General features: G+C 48.1%; 1 protein-coding gene across 1 annotated transcript in view; it reads right to left on the reverse strand.

Annotated features, from left to right (window-relative positions):
• TBC1D10A (TBC1 domain family member 10A) overlaps positions 1-21318 on the reverse strand; it is a 38762-nt gene that overhangs the window by 12319 nt on the left and 5125 nt on the right. Inside the window, exon 2 of the mRNA XM_081175422.1 lies at positions 2977-3076. Within this exon, the coding sequence (XP_081031548.1) occupies positions 2977-3076 (100 nt within the window). The remainder of the gene's footprint in view (positions 1-2976; positions 3077-21318) is intronic.

Below are 21318 nucleotides of genomic sequence, written 5' to 3' on the forward strand. Positions count from 1 at the left end.
AGCTACTAGTTTGTGCCGCACACACTTTGACAAGGCATGTCAGACACTGATCCAGTTCACCAATCTGATTACACTTCAGTTGGGGTTTCTATCTCCGTACACTCCCACCTTTGATCTCTCCAGAAAGGCGGCGGCGGGGGGGGGTGTGTGTGTTGGGCTGCACCTCCAAAAAATACAACAGAGGGATTTTTGTGTAAGAAGTGATCAAAGTATTTTGGGTAAGACAACCTGCTAGAATGTTTATGGCTACTTTCGCTACCTTCCAAACTCTGGCTCCATGGTGAAGCTTACCCACATCAATCCCAAGTTCCTAGTTCTTCCAGTTTAAGACTGCACTCTTAAAAGCCCACTCTGATTACCTCCAAGGGAGGTTCTGCAGGGGGAGCTCTAAGCCTGTCCTATGCCACAGCTGGTAGGACAGCAGGCTCAAAAGTGCCAGGGAGTGTCCCAAAATACACACACAGCAGTGCTATCCTGCTTGGTGACTTCACAGGCAGGAAGGAAACAGACAGGAGGAGTTCAACTGGATGCCGCTTGTTGAAAGCTCTGTCTCAATAAAGCTGAGCCAAGCTCCTCTCGATTAGGGAAGCAGATGGATTCCAGCTTTGCATGGGGGCGGTGCAGGGAGACAGAACAATTAAAAGGCCCAACAGGACAAAGGATCCCTGGGAATTTCTGGGTACAGAGTCACTGATCTTGGCAGGGATGGCAGATTCTGTCTGCACAAAGCAGAAGCTGTTAGCATGGGATGAGCCGACAGTGTAAACAGGAAAAAAGGGGGGTTCCCAGCCTGTGCATACAAGGGATTTGATGCAGGATAACAAGTCCTGTTGAGAGATCCCTGTCCACAAAGCCTGTATGTTTAAGCTTCCCCCCCCCCCCAATGACTGGGTTGAGGAGGGGGCACTAAGACCAATAATGAAATGTTAACAGGAAATGCTTAGCCTCACCATCAAGCCACCGTTTTTGATTTTCCTTTTTTTAAAAAAATTCTTACTATTTGAGTCCAGAACAGGAAAAAACTTGGAAGACCTAAGAAGCACCTTAGGGCCAAGCTCCGTCTGACAAGTATCTTGAATCACTGCAGGTTGCTTAATGTCACAATGGATTTGTGAGGTTTATCAATGAGTTTGCTTTACTTGGCCAAGTTGGTCAGCATACCGATTAAGAGGGACTGCAGTCACTGCCATGGAAGTCAGTGAGGATTATCAACCAGTAGAGATGGCTCTATTTGGTCACCAAACCACAATTCAGAAGTCATGCAAGTGAAGGCCCGTGACTCTCATTCTGCAGGCTAGAATTGTGAACCAGAGTTTGATCAGTGGAGGCTGGTTCACAAGGGTGAATAAAATACTGCCCCATTAACCTCAGCCAGCCCTCACCAGCTCTGCCAGCGGGTGGCAAACCTTCGCTTCAGTGTTACCTTTGCAGAACTCAGTAGGGGAGAGAATGCCATCAAAACCAGAATTAGCTGGCTCTGCTTGTCTTTGTCCCTGGCTCCCTGCCTTCTATCCTGCCAGCCACTGCAGTTTGTTCATGGCTCAGATGTTTATGGTGAAGTGTGGTTTGTGCTAAATAGAAAAAAATAGAACCCCAGAATTGTAGAGTTGGAAGAGACTTTGAGGGTCATCTTATTCAATCCCTTGCAATGCAGGAATCTCAGCCAAATCATACATGACAGACAGCCATCAAATATCTGCTTAAAAACCTCCAAGGAAAGAGAATCCACCACCTCTCGTGGTAGTCTGTTCCACTATCAAACAGCTCTTACTGTCAGAAAGTTCTTCCTGATGTTTTTCCTGCAGTGCAAAGGGAATGTGAGGGTATAAGCTTTCAGTATGTCCCTGATCATGAGTGTTGTATCTGAACCGAACTTTGAATGAAGGACGGTATATAAATTTAATAAACAACAACAACCTAGCAGGCAGGACTTAAGCATTCTCTCCTCGTCCCCCTCTTTCATCCAGCATATGGAGCTACCTAACAGGGGTGTTTTACAAATGAGATAATCAAAGAGTGCTCTATATGTGTCATGCATTAGTAGTCCATATAGAGAATGGACAGGGGTGTGAGTTACCGATTCCGGCAAGGTTAGGAAGACTCTTGCATGCCCATGCAAGCACAAATCCAAATGTTATCATCTTGGGATAAACTGACAGTATAAAGAAGCCCACAGCGGGTTAAGTACATCCTGGGATTCCCAGCCTGTGTAAACAAAAGCTTTGATTCAGGATAATAAGCCCTGCCAAGAGGCTGACTGGAAGCCATTCCCAGCAATCTGCGGCAAGCTTTGCAGCATGGCCAAGTCAGATCAAAGCAGAAAGGGTTTCGCTGACACACAGAGGCAGGGCAACACAAGCCCTGAGCCCTCATCACAGGGAGACATTTTGCATCAGGAAGCCTGCCTTTGGTAGAAGCATAGTTCAGGCCGCCTTGCCTGTTTGAGTGCTCAGTCTGCTCTCAATCAAGATGCTGAAATGCAAGAGGCAGAAAGGGGAAATTGTGGGAGGGCAAGGCAGTCTGATTGCCCTTCGGATGCGTCATCATGAGCCCTTGATGTGGAAGATGTTATGAAAAGCAGGATGATCTGCTGCTAAAACGGAACACCTGGGAAGGTGGAGTCCTAACCTGGAGGGCAGAAACAACACTCCCCCCCCCCAAATATGGTGCACTGACTTTTGCATCATTCATGTGATTATCTCATGTTGCAAATTGTTTTGTTTTTTAACATTCTGGCAAAGAAAGGAAGCAAAGAGCACAGGAAACAGAGGAAAGGTAAAGTCTGTAGTGACTGGGTCACAGCATGTTAGTGACTGGGTCACAGCATGCCCAAGAGTGGCTCTACACATCAACTGCGGCTATAGCAGAAGACAATGTGGCACAGGAATGTTCAGCAAGTGTTAAAAAAATAATAATACGGTGAAAGAAAGAGGAAGAGAGCAACAGCCATCACCCGACGCTTGGCCAGCGACTCACCTTTTTGTGTTTCTTTGCCATCCACTTGTCCCAGTTGTTGAGCATATCTAGCCACTTGGATTCCCTCTGCCTCAGCACCTCCAACGGCACCTCCTCCAGCCTAGGAAAATGAAGGTAACAGGCCAATTTACCCCTCTGAAGGTGATCAGTCTATCACAGTAGTGAGAAAGCTGTGGGCCTCCAGATGTGGCTGGGCTACAACTCCCAACGCCAAATGTGAGAAGCAAAACAACAACAAAACCACACCATTGCCAAACTCCCATTTTCTCTCTGATCTATTTGCAAGCCCCATCTGGAACCACCCAGTTAACAGCCACCCTTCCCAGTCTATAGGAATCACTTCCATGTCTAAAAACCTTGGGCTCTTCCAGAAGACCTGTTCATTCATCCTGATTTGGTTGCACAAAGCTTACATAGCGGTTAGACTATGTCTGGTATTTACTGAGTTTTTGCTTGGGTCTGTTTACGGGGCGGTTATGCAAAAATTAACATTCATCCCAATTTGCTGTTCATCATCCATTCGTTCCATACTTTTCAATGTCTTTCCATGTGACTTTCCAAGCTGTAAAAAGCGAATTGCATACAAGAGATTCTTCAGCACTCCCCCATCCAGGTGAGACAAAAACTAGGCTCTGCTAAGTTTCAAAGATGACTTACACACTCATGGTTGTAGCCAGGATTTTTGTTGGGGAGGGCAGAACCTCAGGTATGTATTGATTTCCCCCGAAATGGTTCTTAATGAATCACCCCTCTAGTCTAGGGAATAGACAGGATGAAGCAGAACAATTGAGTGTCTTGTGACCCTAGACAGCCTCACTCATGTCTTTTTTAAATTTATCCCACGGATTTGAAATGTCTAAACTTGTAATGCCAGTAAAGGTATTTGTATGGTATGGTATTGTATTGTATTCATTTTTATTGATGGGGGCAGCTGCCCCCCCCCCCGCCTCCCTTGGCTACGTCCATGTACACACTGAGCTTCTTTGGATTATAATCCGCTACCTCCTGCACTTCCATCACAAAGCAAGCACCCTCTCTCAACTGTAATCCGTGAGTCACTCTGCCAATATGCAAACTGCAATATTAATATTAATAATATATTTACATGCCACCCATCTGACAGGGTTGCTACATTCTGCCAAATATTGAAGGCACACCCACCACAACAATGGGACTGCTATAATCATAGTCCTCGCTCCCTAGGGATTCCTGGGAATTGTAGGCTGGAACTCAGCTTGGGAATTCTCAGCAACCTCAAACCACAATTCCCAGGATTCCTTAGGGAAAGAAAACAGATGAACCAATTGCAAGATGCTGCATTCAGCAGCAGATACAGTCCCTGGACCAACCCCAAGCATAGCCTCCCTCGCCCCCCACAGCACATCACAGTAATTGGCTTAGTATACATGGAAACCTGGGAGAAGGGGACCATATTATCCTGCACCTCAGGCAGCAAACAGTCTTGAGCCAGCCCCAATAAACCCCATCTGTGCAGCACAGGAGGGGGGTAGCAGAGCTGGAGCACCCCATAAGTGAGGAAAGCAACAGCCAACACAGAACAGACACCAGCTACGCAACTCCCTAGGTTCAGCAAGCACAACTAGTTACCATACAATCTGCAAATCAGGGTCAGGCAAAGTTTTCAGAAGCTGGGCCAGGGAATCAGGAGGCATTTTTTAAATAGAAAAAAAGGAAGTAGACAAGGCCAAACCATCCCGCCCACCTTGGAACTGAGCTGGCTGCTCCCACTTTCTCTGCCGGAAATGTGCATTTATGGAATTTCTAACGCTGAAAAGCCAAAGCCTAGTCCACTCACTTCCTCCCCCCTCCGGGCCTCTTGCAATGCAAGAAGAGTAGCAGAAGGGAGAAGCCAGTACAGGCTGCAGTCAAAAGACTGGGCAGATAGGAGTGACAGCAATGCACAGAGAATGGCTGGTGAAGGAAATTGAGCCCTAAACATCACGTCCAGCAGTTCACTGGCTTGCTTTAAGTAGGGCAAAACTCTGTCCCCAAGCAATACCAAATACTGGTGTGTGTGTGACCCCAGTAGGATAAATCAGACCATTTTTTCCAGGTCACAAGGTCAAAAATTAAGTGGATTTTTTGGCATGGAGAATTTTGTACAGATCCTTTCAACTAGCAGGAGCTTTTTCCAAGAGCACAATAAGGCTTGGCAGTGGTGACTGAACTCAATGCACGTCCTGTCAATGTAATATGAAATGGGGGGGGGGGGATTTCAAGCACAGAATAGGAGCTGAACTCTCACCACTTTGTGGTTAACCTGGGGCCCTCCAGATGTCAATAGACTTCAACTCGCATGAGCAGCAGCCAGCATGTCCAATAGTAAGTCATTATGGGAATTGTAGTCCAGCGAGGGCCAAATGCCACCCTTGGTAGGAAGAAAGAAGGTGGGGAGAAAAATCTTCTTGGGGCAATGCACAGATGCGCTTCCCCATGAGAAGTCTTAAGTCACCCTTTACAGAGAATCAGCCCTAAACCACAGGTGGGAAACAAGGGCCACATTCCCTCCTAGAAAACCTTCCAAGGGCCACAGGCCAATGGGGGCAGAGCAAGCAATGCAAACTTTAGCTTAGTACAGCAGGCTAGTTCCCACACACATTCATACTTCCCTCTGCATCCTCCATCCATGGAAGCAAGCAGAATCAGAGTTCAAGGACAAGCCAAGCCAAGCCAAGCCAAGCAAACACATTTCAGGTGTGAAGCAGAGCCAGTAAGTGGAGCAGCCTGGAAGGCCACCTTTTGTTCACAGGATTGAGGTTCTCCACCAGTGCCCTAAACCTTCTCCAGGTGCTTATTTTAAAAACACATCCTCCCCAGAACTGGAAGGGTTCCCCCCCCCCACATCACACAGTTTCAATCTAGATTCCATTCTGCACACCTGCAGATGCAAGACATAAGCCAAGGCCTGCCAATAAGCATGGTAATCGGGCAACAGTGCCTCGATGTATCACTAGGCAGAAGTCACCACCAAGGCCAGTTTCCCTTGAACAAGTCTCAACAAGCAGCCAATAACTGTATAATCAATAACTGTATATGGTTTATTCATTTTTTACCCTTTTGAGTCACTTGCATTCTCACACTACTAGAGAATGTACATTTTAAACCCACTTACTCCAGCAAAGGCTTAAGGTAGGCAACAGAACTAAATGCCAAGAATTCCTTGGCTGATTGTGCTGAGATTGTGCCAAAGCACCTGGGATTTTTTTTTTTGGGGGGGGGGCGGAGAGAAGAGAGAATCAGCTCTGTGCCTGGCTTAAACATGCAATTCAGCTGCGGGCACTGAGCGGTAGGGAGCCTATAATGCACTCCTTCAACACATTCTGAGCCAAGCATGAAGGAAATGGGAACCATCCATTGCAGAAAGCCTCAAACATTCTCCACAGATGGCCAGCATTGAAAGCTGCTTTACTAAGAAGTGCAGCACCATCTGGAGGGCCACAGGTTCCTCATTCTTGGTGCAGGATGAACAGGCGCTCTAATGTTTTTTCCTCCTGAATCATTTGGCTGAGGCAGTAAGGCCTGCTCATTGGAGGGGGGTAGAGAGGAGGGGGCTAGGGATCTTTTAATCTGATGCTTGGAATGGACCCAACTGCTTGTGCTTGAGGCTCTCAGGGCTGCCTAAACAGGCCTTTGTGTACCTCTGTGAACAGGCTAGACGATTCATTAGGAGTTCGGGGGGCTGGACAAGGTCCCCTTTGTTTTCACGTGGGGGCTGGAAAAAAGCCGGGATGCAGAACGGCCTCAAGAGGAAGTAAGTGCACAGCTCACTGCCAGCAGACACACCAGGTTGCCTCTCTGATGGCCTTCTGGTGCCACACACTGCAAGAATGCCACCTAGGCACATTTTGAGGCCCCGGTTCAAGTGTGCCAATGAACTCGCATCAAGAACAGCCCACTAGGGCCAATTCTCTGAGTCTACGGTGATGCTAGGTGAAAGCACAGGAACATAGGATGCTGCCTTATACAGAGCAAGTACTGCCTACACTGGCTGGCAGCATCTGCCCAGTGTTTCAGAAAGTGAATCACTCCAAGCCCTACCTAGAGATGCCGGGGATTGAACCTGGGAACTTCTGCATTAAAGCTCTACCACCACTGAGCTATGACCCTTGCCCAATCTTTCTAGGAGAGCTAGCACACAGGTGATGAGACAGGGCTGTGAGCCAGCAAAGTCAACTCAGTTCACATCTCCCTGGTGGGTTCTGTCTGGTGCCACCATTAACCACCTTTCAGTGCCAGGTAAAAAACATTCTCCCAGGTATTTGGGGAATTACTGTGATTGTGCTTTCTATTAATGGCATGTTTTTGCTGTTGAAATCTTCCCTGTTTTTTTCCATAGGTTATTGTATGGCTCTTATTGCAACAACAGTGGTACCTCTAGACACGAACAGGATCCGTTCCGGAGCCCCGTTCGCATCTAGAGGTAAACGTAACTAGTGATGGCACGTCTGCGCGCATCGCTTTTCGCTGCTTCTGCGCATGTGTGTGACGTCATTTTGAGCGTCTGTGCATGCGCAAGCGATGAAAAGCGATACGCGCTCCGTTACTTCCGGGTTGCTGAGGAGCGCATCTCGAACGCGCTCAACTCGAAGCATATTTAACCCGAGGTATGACTGTAACTGATTCCCCAGCCCCAATTTTATGTCAAGCTTTACGCTCCTAAAATGTTTTAAGTCGCTCAGAGACTCTCACACGCCAGCAACTAATAAACTGAATAAACATTAAACAGATAAGTGTCTCTGTCTAGTGGTTCCAGCACCACAGTCAGCAGATGGGGGCCCCTAATGGAGCAGGACTGGCTCACCACATTTTGGCGCAAGTGAAGTAATTACCAACAAAAGAGGGAGGGTGTGGGGGGTAAGGTAATTAGGCTCTGGATTTAATGGTTTAGCTGCATGACTACCTGTTACAGACTTGCCTAAGGCAACTTGTTTTTGTCTCAGCCTCAATTGCTTTTGGCCTTTAATTTGGAGGGTGCTAGACATCATGGTTTCTGTTAGCGGGCGGGATTTGTTAGACTGCTTTTTATGTATATCAATATTTTCAGCTTTTGTTTTGGTTTACATTGGTTTTAATGGTTCTTTATATTATATTGTATGCCATAAAAAGTGACTAGTAAGTCCAGTAATTAATAATAATGATAAAACTTAATCTAGAGAAAACAGCCATGTTTTTCTTATACCTCCTGACCTAGATAGCCCCATCTTTTTAATCCAAAATGGATATAGACCATCTGCTGTGGCCATAAATCTCTCTTCCATCCACTCATTCATACACACCCCATATGGGCAAGTCAAGAAATACCACTGACTCACTCGTAAGGGATCATGAGGAGACAGTTGAATCCCCTCCAGAGAGAAAATTCACTCATCCCAACCATGGTTAAGGGGTACATCAGCAGCAACCCTAACCACAGTTAACATCAACCAGGGTTCCTTCTTCTGAACCCTGGGCACAAAACCTACATTTAAACTGCTATGCTTGCACCAGGTCCACAGAGTCACCAATGCTGATAATCCAAATCTGACTTCTTGTGTCAGATAAATCAACTGTGCTTGCTTGACCTTCCTGAGAACTTGAAGCCTGCACAGGTTGATTTAATAATACAATCTGCACCAGCTTATAAACAGTTTGGCGACACACTGCCTAGCTGCATTGGCCCTATTCCAGGCTAGATTACCAGTTTCAGGCTAGGGAGAAGGAGTAACAGACAATAATAATCTATGAATGTGGGAGAGGTTCTAGGAGCAGGAAGCCAAGCAAAGTTGCACTGACAGATGCAGTCTTAGTGCAGGGGGGTGACTGGAGGCACAGCTAACAGAACCAGCACAACTCAATTTTTCCGGGTGTTGCCGAAAAAGGAGACATAACTCTAGAAACAAGCAATGCTGCCAAACCAGACAGAAATTAAAACTGGGGGCAGCCAGGACAGCACATTCCACAGAGATCTAACTGGCTCTTTGAACAGAAGCGTGTGGCCTTACTAAATCGAGAGTCCATGATGCAGGGGCTTCCCCCCACCCCATCAGCAGTTTAGGGGTTTCGAGAGCCAACAGGTCTATGAAATTCCTGGAAATCCAGCATGTCTAATAAAAACTGAAGCTAGAGTGATAAGCTAGGCAGCTTTCATCCAAGACTTGCCTATTTTATTCCCCAGTGGAAAGCTGCTTCAGTTTCTGTTAGACCTGCTGGGTTTCTGTCAACTCAGAATTCCCTGTTTGCTCTTCAACTCCCGGCTGCTGATGGAAAAGCCAACATTACACCTACGTATGGGGTAAGAAATTTGGGTTGGTATGAATCTGAAAGTGAACCCTCCTAATTCATACTTGCTGAAACAATATGCAAACTTTAAAGCAGCCACCCTTCAAAACTCACATTTCTCTAAATTTTGCAATGCAGTTCTCAAACAAAATAATAATACAAAAGTACAAATATTAGGGGAAAGCATACATAAAATGCACGTATTAGTAGAAAACCTAGCAAAAGGCATTTAATATAAGGCAAAACTGCTAACAAAAAAAAAAGCATTATCAGGAGATTGTACACAGTAAAGGGCTGATGAATTTTTGTGAGAACTTTTTATACAGCCGTACCTTGGAAGCCGAACATCTTGGCTCCCGGAAGTGAGTGTTCCGATTTTCGGAAGCCGAACATCTGGCACGGCTTCTGATTGGCTGCAGGATGCTCCTGCCATCAACTGGAAGCCGCATTTTGGTTCTCGAACGATTCCAGGAGTCAAACGGACTCCTGGAATGCATTCTGTTCGAGAACTGAGGTACGACTGTATTTTAAAAAATCAGAAACTGATGGAGAAATGTAGAGAACAGAACCTTTAGGGATGGGGAAATGAGAAAGTGAAATTGACAAATTCATCCATCCCTAGTTACACCCAGCTTCTACCTACATAAAGAACTGACTGCCATAAAAAACAGGCCCAAATATGAAAATCTCTACAAAGCACTTCTGGAAAGATGCTCAGGCTCCGACTTTGGCAAACCTCCAAGGAAGAGCAGTAGCCACAAGATCTATTTATTTATTGGATGTGGTTTAAAACTCCACCTCTCCGAGTGCTCAAAACTGCTTATTAACAAAAATACACATTAATTCTATAACCAAACTATTCTGGGAACACCCACACACAGCTGCAGCAGTATTTTATTTAGACATTGGACTGAGTGAAGGATTCTGACTCCGCTCTTAACTGGGGCTGGAGAGGGAGAAAGGGGACTCCGAGAGCAGCTTACAAATATCAATTCCACCAACAGTTAGCGCCCTCAATATTACGGTCTAAGACAGTGTTTCCCAACCTTTTTTGGGCAAAGGCACACTTGTTTGATGAAAAAAATCTCGAGGCACACCACCATTACAGCCCCGTGACGTCAGCGCACAGCGCCACTTGAGCTCCTTCTCCTGCTCGTTCAGGGCCGCAGTGGCGTAGCGTGGGTTGTCAGCACCCGGGGCAATGCAAGTAATTTGCGCCCCCTAACCCGTGGATTTGCGCCCCCTAACACTAACCCCCAGATGTTGCGCCCGGTGTGGCCGGCCCCCCCTGCACCCCCCACGCTAGGCCACTGATCCATAGCTAAAAGCAGAAGTCGACAAATGTGTCCTGTTTTTTGCTCTTCAAAATATGGCAACCCGAAGACCCTCAGGGACCGTCCAACCAGCCTAGGAAGTGTGCTCTGGTCGCGGGGGAGGAGACACGAGGCATTGCCATCCACACCTGGAATTGAGGAGGAGCTGGAAAGGTCCTTTGGTTTCACACCCAGGACCCATTTTTTCTCTCTTCTTTTGAGAAAGGGGTGGGAAACGGGATTTGGAGGGCGCATGTGTGCGCGTAGCTGAGCTCCAGTTGCTCTGGGCATTTCTGGACAGTGCCGGTAGCGTCTCTCCTAACCCCTCCCCACCCCGGTCTCCAGCCCCCCCCCCCCCGCCCAAAGGCTTCCCCCTACCTGGCCAAAGTTCCACCCGAAGCTGGAGATGCGGTTCGCGCTGCCCACGAAGAGGACGCCGAACTCGGAGAGGACGTATTCCTTGCGCTCAGCGCAGCGGCGCAGCTAGCCGCTCAGGGGCCCGGGGCGGCGCGCGCGTCCTGCAGCCAGGGGCGAGTGCCATGGGGGCGAGCCATGGCAGGGCGCGCTGCGTGGAGCCTCGCTGCAGCCTCCCCCTCAGCTGTAGGGAGGCTGAGGCGGTGGGCAGAGGCCAGAGCGGAGCTTGCGGGCAGTTCGCCCGCAGACGCATGGCTCAGGCACGCTGCAGGCGCCGAGGTGTGGCGCCCAGTGCCCCCCGCCTCGCCTAGCTACCAGTGGCATAGGAAGGGGTCTGTGGTGGGTGCGGGGCTGAAAGGACAGACAAGGCTCCAGCAACCACCCCCACCGCCAAGTCCGCCGGTCCTGCAATCCCTTGCACGCTGACTTGGAAGTACAGTGGTACCTCGGGTTACATACGCTTCAGGTTACAGACTCCGCTAACCCAGAAATAGTACCTCGGGAGGGGCAGAGAGCTGCGAGTGCGCCCCCCGCAGATGTTGCGCCCGGTGCGGCCGGCCCCCCCTGCACCCCCCACGCTACGCCACTGCAGGGCCGGGTCGCCGCCGTGAGGGAAGGGCGCCGGGGCGCTGCTGCTGCTGCCGCCGCCGCTCCCGGCAGGCATGGGCCCAGCTGAGGCGGCGGCGGCTGTTGTGGTGGTGGCGGCGATAGTGGGCGGAGGAGGGGGCGGAGGTGGGGCCGAGGTGGCCGGCGGCGGCGGGGGAGGCGGCGGCGGGTGGAGCAGGAGGGTGGCCGAGGCCGGTGAGGGAGTAGGGTTGCCCGGGGCTTGAGGAGCCGTTGCCGGGAGTTGCTGCTGCTGTTGTTGCTGCTGCTGCCCGGACATGCCGGCCTCCTCCTCGTCCGCTGTCTCGCGCTCCTCCCTTTTGCGCGCGCTGCCCCGCCGCCGCCCCATTGGCCGGGTCCTGTCAGCTGATCCTGTGTTATTTCCTGTGTGTGTGTGTGAGGGGAGAATGGAGAGAGAAACTTCGGCACCACCACCGCGGAGCCGCCCCCGGCTCGACGCGGATCCTCGCCGCCGCCGCCCCGCCTCTCGCCGCCCGACTCGCCCGCCTCCCTCCCACGGCACACCAGGCAATCTCTCGCGGCACACTAGTGTGCCGCGGAACACCGGTTGGGAAACACTGGTCTAAGAGACACAACACAAAAGGGGAAAGTGGCAGGAAGGGAAAAAGAGAGAGATGAAAATCAGCTCAAACAGTTCTGTCATTCCACCAATCCTTACTTAGTAGAAGCCTTGAAAAATATGGTAATTACAATTTTCTTCAAGGAGATGTACCAACACATGGAGTATTATTGCATAATTTGAGATTCCAAGAATTCTGCTAGCGATGTTTCAGTCTTCTGTAAAGGGATATATGGAGTCCTATGACATCTGGAGGGCCATAGGGTCAACACCCCCTCCTAGTATAGAGGGTGTGATCCTCTCCAAACATTACATCTCAATCTGCTTGCTGGATTTCCTCTAGTGGACAGATCAGGATGAATTTGCACTCTCCCACCACCTTAACACTATTCAGGGCTCCTTGCTTCCTCTCTACTTACAGAGCAGAGAAGAAAGCAAGAGACCTGGGCTTAAGAAGCATTTGAAATCTTTTCTTTGGGAGGCTGGAAAATTAAAGTCCTAATCTGGCTCTACTGGGAGAAGCATTTTTAGTTAAGGTATTCTCCCAGCCTCCTTCTCCAGGCTTGCTCCTTTTTAATCCTACAACCACCCTGTGAGGTAGGTGAGGCTGAGAGAGCACACCCAGCAAACTTGGGGGCTGGTGACAGAATTTGAACCTGGCCCTCTCTAGTCCAAACTCAACTTTCTAGCCTCAACAACACACTGGCTCTCCAAAGTAGTTCTGAATATGCACTGGCCATGCATGCACCGGGAATGCCAAGTCAGTGCTTCAAAGCTCCCCACTCTTTCTGCACCTCAGTCCCTGCTTGTATACGAGCTGCCATTTTACAGTCAATGACAATTATCTCAAGAAGGATGGGAGGCAGTGTACAGGTAGTCAGCCTTGCTCTTTTGCACAAGAACTGCCAAGTATGAACTCCTCCAAAATTCACGGGCGAGCTTTAACAGCAGGCTCATCCGCAGCTCCAAAGTGACATCCACCCACTCTTTTCACAAAAGCGAGAGATTTTCCCATTCCTCCTGTAGGAAGGAGATTCTGAAGGGAGCCAGATAAAGCTGCTTATCTGACAATGCTTAAGCCAAGTGCACATCAGTGTGCAAAAATCCTGCGCTTGAATGGAAAAACCAGTTTTGCAGCAGACAAGAATCTGGCATGGCTTGACGGAAACGGAACAGCAAGATCCTGGAGCCTGGAATAGCTGCCAGAGATTCATTCCCTGCAGATTCTAAAAGCACTGGGCCTTCTTCTAGCCCACTTCATGTAGCTGGTGCTGGCTAAACTTCTATTACTGGTGGTGGAGCAGATGAGACATCTAAGCCATGTGCCTTTCCTAACTATCAAGGCCCAGCTGAATCTACATGCTCAGACCCATGCTTCACTAGATAGGAAGCTGCCAAATACAGAGTCTGACCATCTAGTTCAGTGTTGTCTACACTGACTGGCAGTGGCTCTCCCAAATTTCAGGCAGGGGATCCTCCCAGCCCTACCTGGAGATGCTGAGGATTGCGCCTGGGACCCTCTGCATGCCAAGCAGAAGCTCTACCAGATCAATCAGGCCAGCCCAATTTCCACAGTGCCATTGAACACTGATGAACAAAGCTAAAATTTGCCCAACCACTTCAGTAAGAGGTTATTCAAATCTCCCTACCATCTTTTATACAGTGTACCTCTGGTTGCGAACGGGATCCGTTCCGGAGGCCTGGCTGTATCCCAAAGTTTTCTCAACCAGAGAGACCGCTTCTGCACATGCGCATGCGGTGGTAGACCGCTTCTGCACATGCACGAGCGGCAAAACACTACCAGGTTTGCCGCTTTCGCAACCCGAAGTTTACGTTACCCGAGGGTAACGTAACCCAAGGTTCCACTGTATATAACTGTAACGTATGCATGAAGAAGCTTATTAGTTAAACTGATTAGGCAGGTATGCCAAAAGGTGGGGCGTACTTTGTGCTTTAAACACAACATTGTGCACCAAAGTAACTCAAACTTTAAGAAGCACAACTTGTGAGTCATGTCAAATTACACAAAGCATGTACTGTCCAGGGGCAAAGCTCCTGGCAGTGATCGGCAGAGCTGCCCTGAAGTCTCTGGCTGCCACTGGCTCAGCTGCTCTTACTCTTAAGAGGTCATGCTGAGCTGCTCTTACCCTAGAGAAGCAGGGCACATGGATGGGACTAGGAAAGGAGATGTAAGCAGCATGAATATCAAAAAAGAAGGTCCGAGAGGAAATGGTCAGAATGAGGGCAGAGGGGAGAAAAACAGAGGAAGGAGTCAGAGTTGGAAAACTAGGAGGCCACATAAGTCAGCTTAAGAGGTGAAGAGTCAAAGGATATAAGACTTTGGCTGCAGGCCTCTGAGTAAATCCCCAGCCGGTTGTTCCAACCACAGGCCAACAACACAATGACGTTTGGAAGACTTCAACCACCAGCATAATAAACCACCTCCTGCTAGCCAACTGCTCTCAGAAAATGAGAAAAAGCCTTCAAGCTTTTTACTCTGGAAGGCGGCCTGCCACCATGCTTAAAATGGACTGTAAACTACACAACGTCCCTTGCCAACCCCTTTAGTCACTAGTTTCTATTCTCAAGTTAAGCCCTAGGTTTCTATACTCTGGACTCATAAGGCTTTACCCCTTCCTTCATTCTGATCCCTTGCTCTCAACAACCCATTTTCCTTTTAACTTCCTCAGGTTCCTGCTTTCCTCTGCTCCCCTTAACCTAGGTGTGAGGAGCCTCTGCCCCACCCCTTTGCCCCATATGTTCCTGAACTACAACTCCCATCAGCCCCAGCAAAAGTGGCCAATGACCAGGGATGATAGGCACTGCAGTTCAGCAATGTGTGGAGGGCCAAAGCTTTTCCATATCTGCCTTAATACCCCCACACAGCTTTTTAATGACCAAATATTGGGAAGTGAGATAATAAAAGCTTCTGCTTCCCCATCAATCATGTACTGGCTCTATTGAAGCGTTTTCTAGCTTGATTTACACACTAGATTTGTTCCGCTTCTTTGTCAGAAAACAAACCAGTGGCACCGCTTGCTTCATTGCAATAAAACAGCTCAGTTAGAATGTGGCACATCTTTGGTGCAGGCCACCCCTAGGCTAATCACTTTTGCAACAGCATCCCAATCCCACCACTCTGCCTAGTGCAGCATTACTTTAGGAACTAGATGGGATTTTAATGTGGAGCAAAGGCCCTGCTTTGACCTAGTTTTAAACGCACAATTCACTCACCCCACTCACCCTTCTTTTCTTTTTTAAAAAAGAGCAAACCACCAGATTCATTAGGCTAGATCTTGCTTCTGATGCTATTTGTCAGCACAGAACAGATGAGGATGAGCTGCTAATAAATCCAATTTTAAAAAGACATGTTATTTACAGGCAAGCTGTACAAGTATTGTCAAAACATATGGGGAGGGCAGCTCCCCACATTATAATTTAAATGACAGATGCCCAGAACCTGACATCTCACTCTGCCCTTAGGGTGCAGGAAATGGTTTACCCAACTCTGAAGGCATATTAGACCTGCACCATTTGCAAACAACCACTGAGGTAAAAAAATGGGTCATGAAGGAAGTTCTGCTTCTCCTCCAAGTTCAGGAGCGTGTTGTCTCAACAATTCTGAGTCAACCTTTCGTAGGTGCGGCCAGTTTTAGGGCTATAATGTCCACTTGCAGCAAGATGACGACTTGATGAGCTTTAACCTAGGCTTTAAAAAATAGCTTCTAGTTAAAGAAGGTTTTCTACATGTATTTGGCTCAGCCGGAAAAGAAGAGCCTGGTCACTGGTCAGGCCAGTGGTCCATCTAATCCAGCATCCTATTCTGGCCCATCAGATGCCCCAATGGGAAGCTTGTCAAGCTGGAACTGAGTGCAACACATCTCTCCCCACCTGGATTCCTGGTAACTGGCATTCAGAGGCATTCTGCCTCCTGATTGTGGAGGGATAACACAGACAAGGTGGTAGGAGGGAAGAGGGCTCCGGACACCTGCTTTTGGGGGAACAGATGCTATTCTTTTTTTTAAAAAAAAATGAGGATATTTAAGAACTGCCCCACACCCAATTTGCAGGTATGCCCCACCCAGTATGTTTGTATGCAAACATAATATTACATGACATCTCCCCACAAGGAGACCTGCCCTGTCCAGGTCTTATTATTCATTTATGGTGGACGGTGATCTCTCAAGGCTGCATGCCTTTTGCAAAGATATTGCTTAGGTTTATCTCATTTACTGAAAGGGCAGGGAGCTTTCTTTCTATTGAAGGCTATACTCCTTTCAAAGGTAATCAAGTGGGGGTCGTGCTGGTAATGGATGGGGAAAGGTTTGACGTCTGGGGTGAAATACCTTGACTTTTTCTCTCTGCCACCCCCTTTTCCTTCCCTCCTCCCTTGAACATAAGAAGACCCCCCTGCTGGATCAGGCCAGTGGCCCATCCAGTCCAGCATCCTTTGCTCACAATGGCCAACCAGATGCCTTTTCTGGGAAACCCACAAGCAGGACCTGAGCACAAGAGCCCTCTCCCCTCCTGTGGTTTCCAGCAACTGGTGTTCTGAAGCATTATTGCCTGCAGCTAACTGACCAACTGTGTTGCAGATAACTCTGTTTTGCCCCCGAATATAAAGCCTGCCCCCCTAAAATAAATCTTAGCTATGCCCATGTCCCCGGAACATAACTCTTATGCAAGTTGAAAGTGTCTTGTCCTTTGCCTCCTGCATCAACCTAAGGACAAAAGCAGATGCACAGCCCCAAACAGGCAACTCCCAAATCACAAGCAAAACTAGAAAAACAAAACAAAATCTCTTAATTTTTGTAGAAAGTGGGTCTGGAAAGACACCTGAATGGGAAAGGCTACATTAAGCATACTTTCAATGTACCACTCAAAGTGCTTAATGCAGTCTGCTGGTCAACCTCCCAGCTGCAGAGGTCTTCCAGGTCATCCACTGTTTGCCCCCAGGCACCCATCCAAGCAGGATGTATTTGCCTCCTACCACAGCTGCATCTGTTCTCCCTCTAATCTTTGTTTTTCTGTTCTCTAGCCCCTTTGTCACCATCTTTCCTGGAAATGAGAGACTTTGGACCAAAATAATATTTAAAACTGCAGCAAAATCAGAGAAATCTGGAAAAGGCACCAAACTGCTTCTCGCACATTAACAGGATGTGTATTCCGTGTGCGTGCATATAAATTATGTAGCACGGTCTCTCAATCCAGGCCTCAGGCCTCTCCCTAGCCATGCCTCCTCCCCAGGCTTCACCTCTCAATGTGTCCTTAAACTTTGATCAATGCTCTCTCCTACCTGTATGGGGGGGGGCGCTGTGGGTTAAACCACAGAGCCTAGGACTTGCCAATCAGAAGGTCGGCAGTTCGAATCCCCTTGACGGGGTGCGCTCCCGTTGCTTGGTCCCTGCTCCTGCCAACCTAGCAGTTTGAAAGCATGCCAAAAAGTGCAAGTAGATAAATAGGTACCGCTCCAGCGGGAAAGTAAACGGAGTTTCCGTGCGCTGCTCTGGTTCGCCAGAAGCGGCTTGGTCATGCTGGCCACATGACCCGAAGCTGTGTGCCGGCTCCCTCGGCCAGTAAAGCGAGATGAGCGCCGCAACCCCAGAGTCGGCCACGACTGGACCTAATGGTCAGGGGTCCCTTTTACCTTTACCTGTATGGGGAGAGGGGTGTGTATAGAACCCTTTGATGTTTGCTTGTCTGGAAAACAGAGTAATGTACAAAGGAAAGAGCCATGTGTTGCTCCAGCCACTTCTGCCTCTGATCCCATCTATTTTTCCCCTGCCTACACCTGGCAGTGGCCCCTGAAAGGTTGCCCATGAGGGAATGCAACCCTCAGCATGGCAACTTCCTAGGTTCTTGACTCGAGCTATGGAATGAAGCACTCCTTTAGCATAAGCACACCTTTAGCATGCCCCGTGGCATATGCAAAGTGCCTGTAGCTACAGGGCAGTTCATGAAACAAGGATTAGGCAATGAGAATAAGATGAGAGTGTCGCTTTCACAACAGCCACTTGCTGCTCACCTGCAGTGTGGAATAATTGCCTTCCTGGCCACCAGGTAAGGGAAGTCTGATAAACAGGAAGATAGAGACTGTTGTTGGATCATTCAGTTTCCTTTCAGGCTGTTGTCGGGTAACAAGCAACACTACAGCATTATGTGTGGGCTAAAGGATAGGCTATTAAATGCTCGTAAGCCAAAAATAAGTAATAGGTTAGGTTTGTGGATTTATCTGCAAGCCTGAGATAGCAGAAGTCTCAGTAACTGTTTGTTCCAAGTCAGTGGTTTCACTTGCAACCTTCGTGCCAGCAACCTAGGAATGTGAAGAGATCTAAAAGCACCACAAACAGAAGGGGGGGGGGACCTACAAGCCTCTAATCAAACTCTGATAACTGCCACAGAGCCGTGAGAGAGTAAGTTGTTTCTTTAGACCTCACAGCTGCAGAGACAGACTCTGGGCCATTTGAGAGCTTCTGAAATGCTTTTGAAAAGTTTAGTGGAAGGTAGGTTAAGATGCAAGAAACCTTACACCCTTATGCTATTTTAAAGCAGAGGTTGGATGGCCATCTGTTATGGATGCTTTAGCTGAGATTCTTGCATTGAATGGGGTTGGACTAGATGACCCTTGGGTCCCTTCCAGCTCGGGGATTCTATGATTTTGTTTCTTTTGAATGGAGCTTTAAATCCATCCATGGCTACCAGGATAAGGTAGGACAGTAAAAACTTATTCTGCGTCTCAGATTATTATTGCATTGTTTTGTTTAGAATGGAAACTCCAAGCAAAAATGATCATGATGAAAGTTCCTAAGAGATGCATTTTGCATACAGTTGCCTTGACTCAAATGTTTGTTGCCCTCTTTTAATATTTCCTTGTAACTCAGAGATAGAGCACTTTGCAAGCAGGGGTCCCAAGTTCAATCCTTGGTACCTCCAGGCAGGGCTGGGAGAGAAACCCACTTGAAGTCCTGGAGAGCTGCTCCCTATCAATGAAGACAATGCTAAGCTAGATGGACCAATGCCATAACTCAGTATAAGGCAGCTTCCTAGGGGTCTTTCCCTTAAATTGCTACCTGATTTTTTGTTGCTGCCAGTTCCTTAAGAGGAGCAATTTTTGTCAAGGCTCCAGCCAGGGAGGAAAGCCCCCTCTTCTCGTTCATTCCATTTCAAGTGGGGAGAAGTAGAAGGCGGACTCTTATGTTCCAGATCAGGCATCCCCAAACTCGGCCCTCCAGCTGTTTTGGGACTACAACTCCCACCACCCCTAGCTAACAGGACCAGTGGTCAGGGATGATGGGAATTGTAGTCCCAAAACAGCTGGAGGGCCGAGTTTGGGGATGCCTGCTCCAATTGTCATCTTTCAAGTATACTTATGAGATGGACATAGGTTTTCCTGATCACTTTGACCTGGAACTCTTCTTAAGACTGCAAAATAGCCCAGTTAATATTGCCTCCAAACCTCTGATCATACCCTCTGGATCAGTCAGTCAGGACTCAGGGATGGCACCATGCTCCCTAGCTAATGGAGATGCTAGGGTAATGCTGTGTCCATCCACAGTAGTGCAGCAGACTGCACTGTAGAATCCTGATACATCCTAAGGTCCGCCCTCAAGTTGATGTCACTGTTCATATGAGCAGGAGACAGGATCAATCCCACATGGGGCCTCTGAGCTCAAAGAGGTAGTGGGGGACACAACACCCAGTTTGGGAGTCACTACCACACTCAGAGCAGCCAAGGTAACAGGGACTGATTTCCCAAATCTCCTTTCATTGTTGCAACCTTTTCTGGGTGTTTTGCACAACAGCCATAGCCTCCCAGCGAATGAAATTCATGCTCTCATATATACAATGGAGCAACAAGAGGGAGTAGCTCTGGCACCAGCACACTGCAGTACTGGCTGCTTGCTCTCTCCTTCACTCTCACTTATCTCCTCTGCTACATATTCCAGACACTCCTCCTGCATGTTAAGGAGCTCTCGCAGTCTGGCAAAGGCTCTCATAAAAAGCAACATTCACTCAGTCTGCATATCCTCCAACATCCCTGAACATCAACCGTTTACTATGTGTGGGTGGCAAATATTGACTCCTAGTCTCCATGAACTCAACCAGAGAAACCCACACTCCAATCCCTACACCTCTTTGATTCAGCGTACTATTTTCTTCCTAAACACACCAGATCTCCTCTCAAAACTAGAAGCAACTGAATTATGTCAATTGGGCCTGGTAAACAATGGCTTATCTTGGAACCCCCCAACAGGAGGTACCATGTTCTTAGATACCTCAGTCCATTTGGGGCCACAGTAAGAGCTAACAGGTCTGCTGTAATAGGATGATCAGGCTGTCCAGTTGTGCCCCTCCTCCTTTCAATACAAGGTAGTCAGAAAGTGCTGGACAATATTTCAGACCTAGGTATATTCACACCAAAAGCAAGTATCCAAGATGTATTTCCTCAATGAAGGCAGTGCCACAATTTTATTTTTAGTTGCTAGGAAAATAACAGTTTCTCTCCAGCTACCACATTCATTGAGATTCCTACCAGAAGAAGGAAAAGCACAGACAGTGCAGGCACCTTTTAATAAGTGGCAATATCTAATACTGTACAGTATAGGCCATGGGTAGGAAAACAAAGGCCTGGGGGCCGGATCTGGCCCAATCGCCTTCTAAATCCGGCCCACGGACAAGTCTGGGAAGCAGTGTGTTTTTACATGAGTAGAATGTGTCCTTTTATTTAAAATGCATCTCTGGATTATTTGTGGGGCTTGCCTGGTGTTTTTACATGAGCAGAATGTGTGCTTTAATTTAAAATGCATCTCTGGGTTATTTGTGGGGCATAGGAATTCGTTCACCCCCCCAAAAAAAAATATAGTACGGCCCCCCCCACAAGGTCTGAGGGACAGTGGACCGGCCCCCTGCTGAAAAAGTTTGCTGACCCCTGGTATAGGCTAATGCTGCAGGCATGAGCAGAAAGGGAAATCAGAGAGATACAAGTTGAGAAACACAAATTCCTCTACCATCCCATGTCCAACGCCTACACTGTCAGTAGATTTTGGATATATTGTGTAGGCTCAGTGCTCCCTCGCAGTATAGCCCCAGTTTACAAGTTCAAATCCGAATCTATGTGTTTTTTTAATAAACAAAAACAGGTGTTTTCACTGC

This window comes from Podarcis bocagei (assembly GCF_964188305.1).
Source record: "Podarcis bocagei genome assembly, chromosome: 16".
NCBI classification, from domain to species: domain Eukaryota; kingdom Metazoa; phylum Chordata; class Lepidosauria; order Squamata; family Lacertidae; genus Podarcis; species Podarcis bocagei.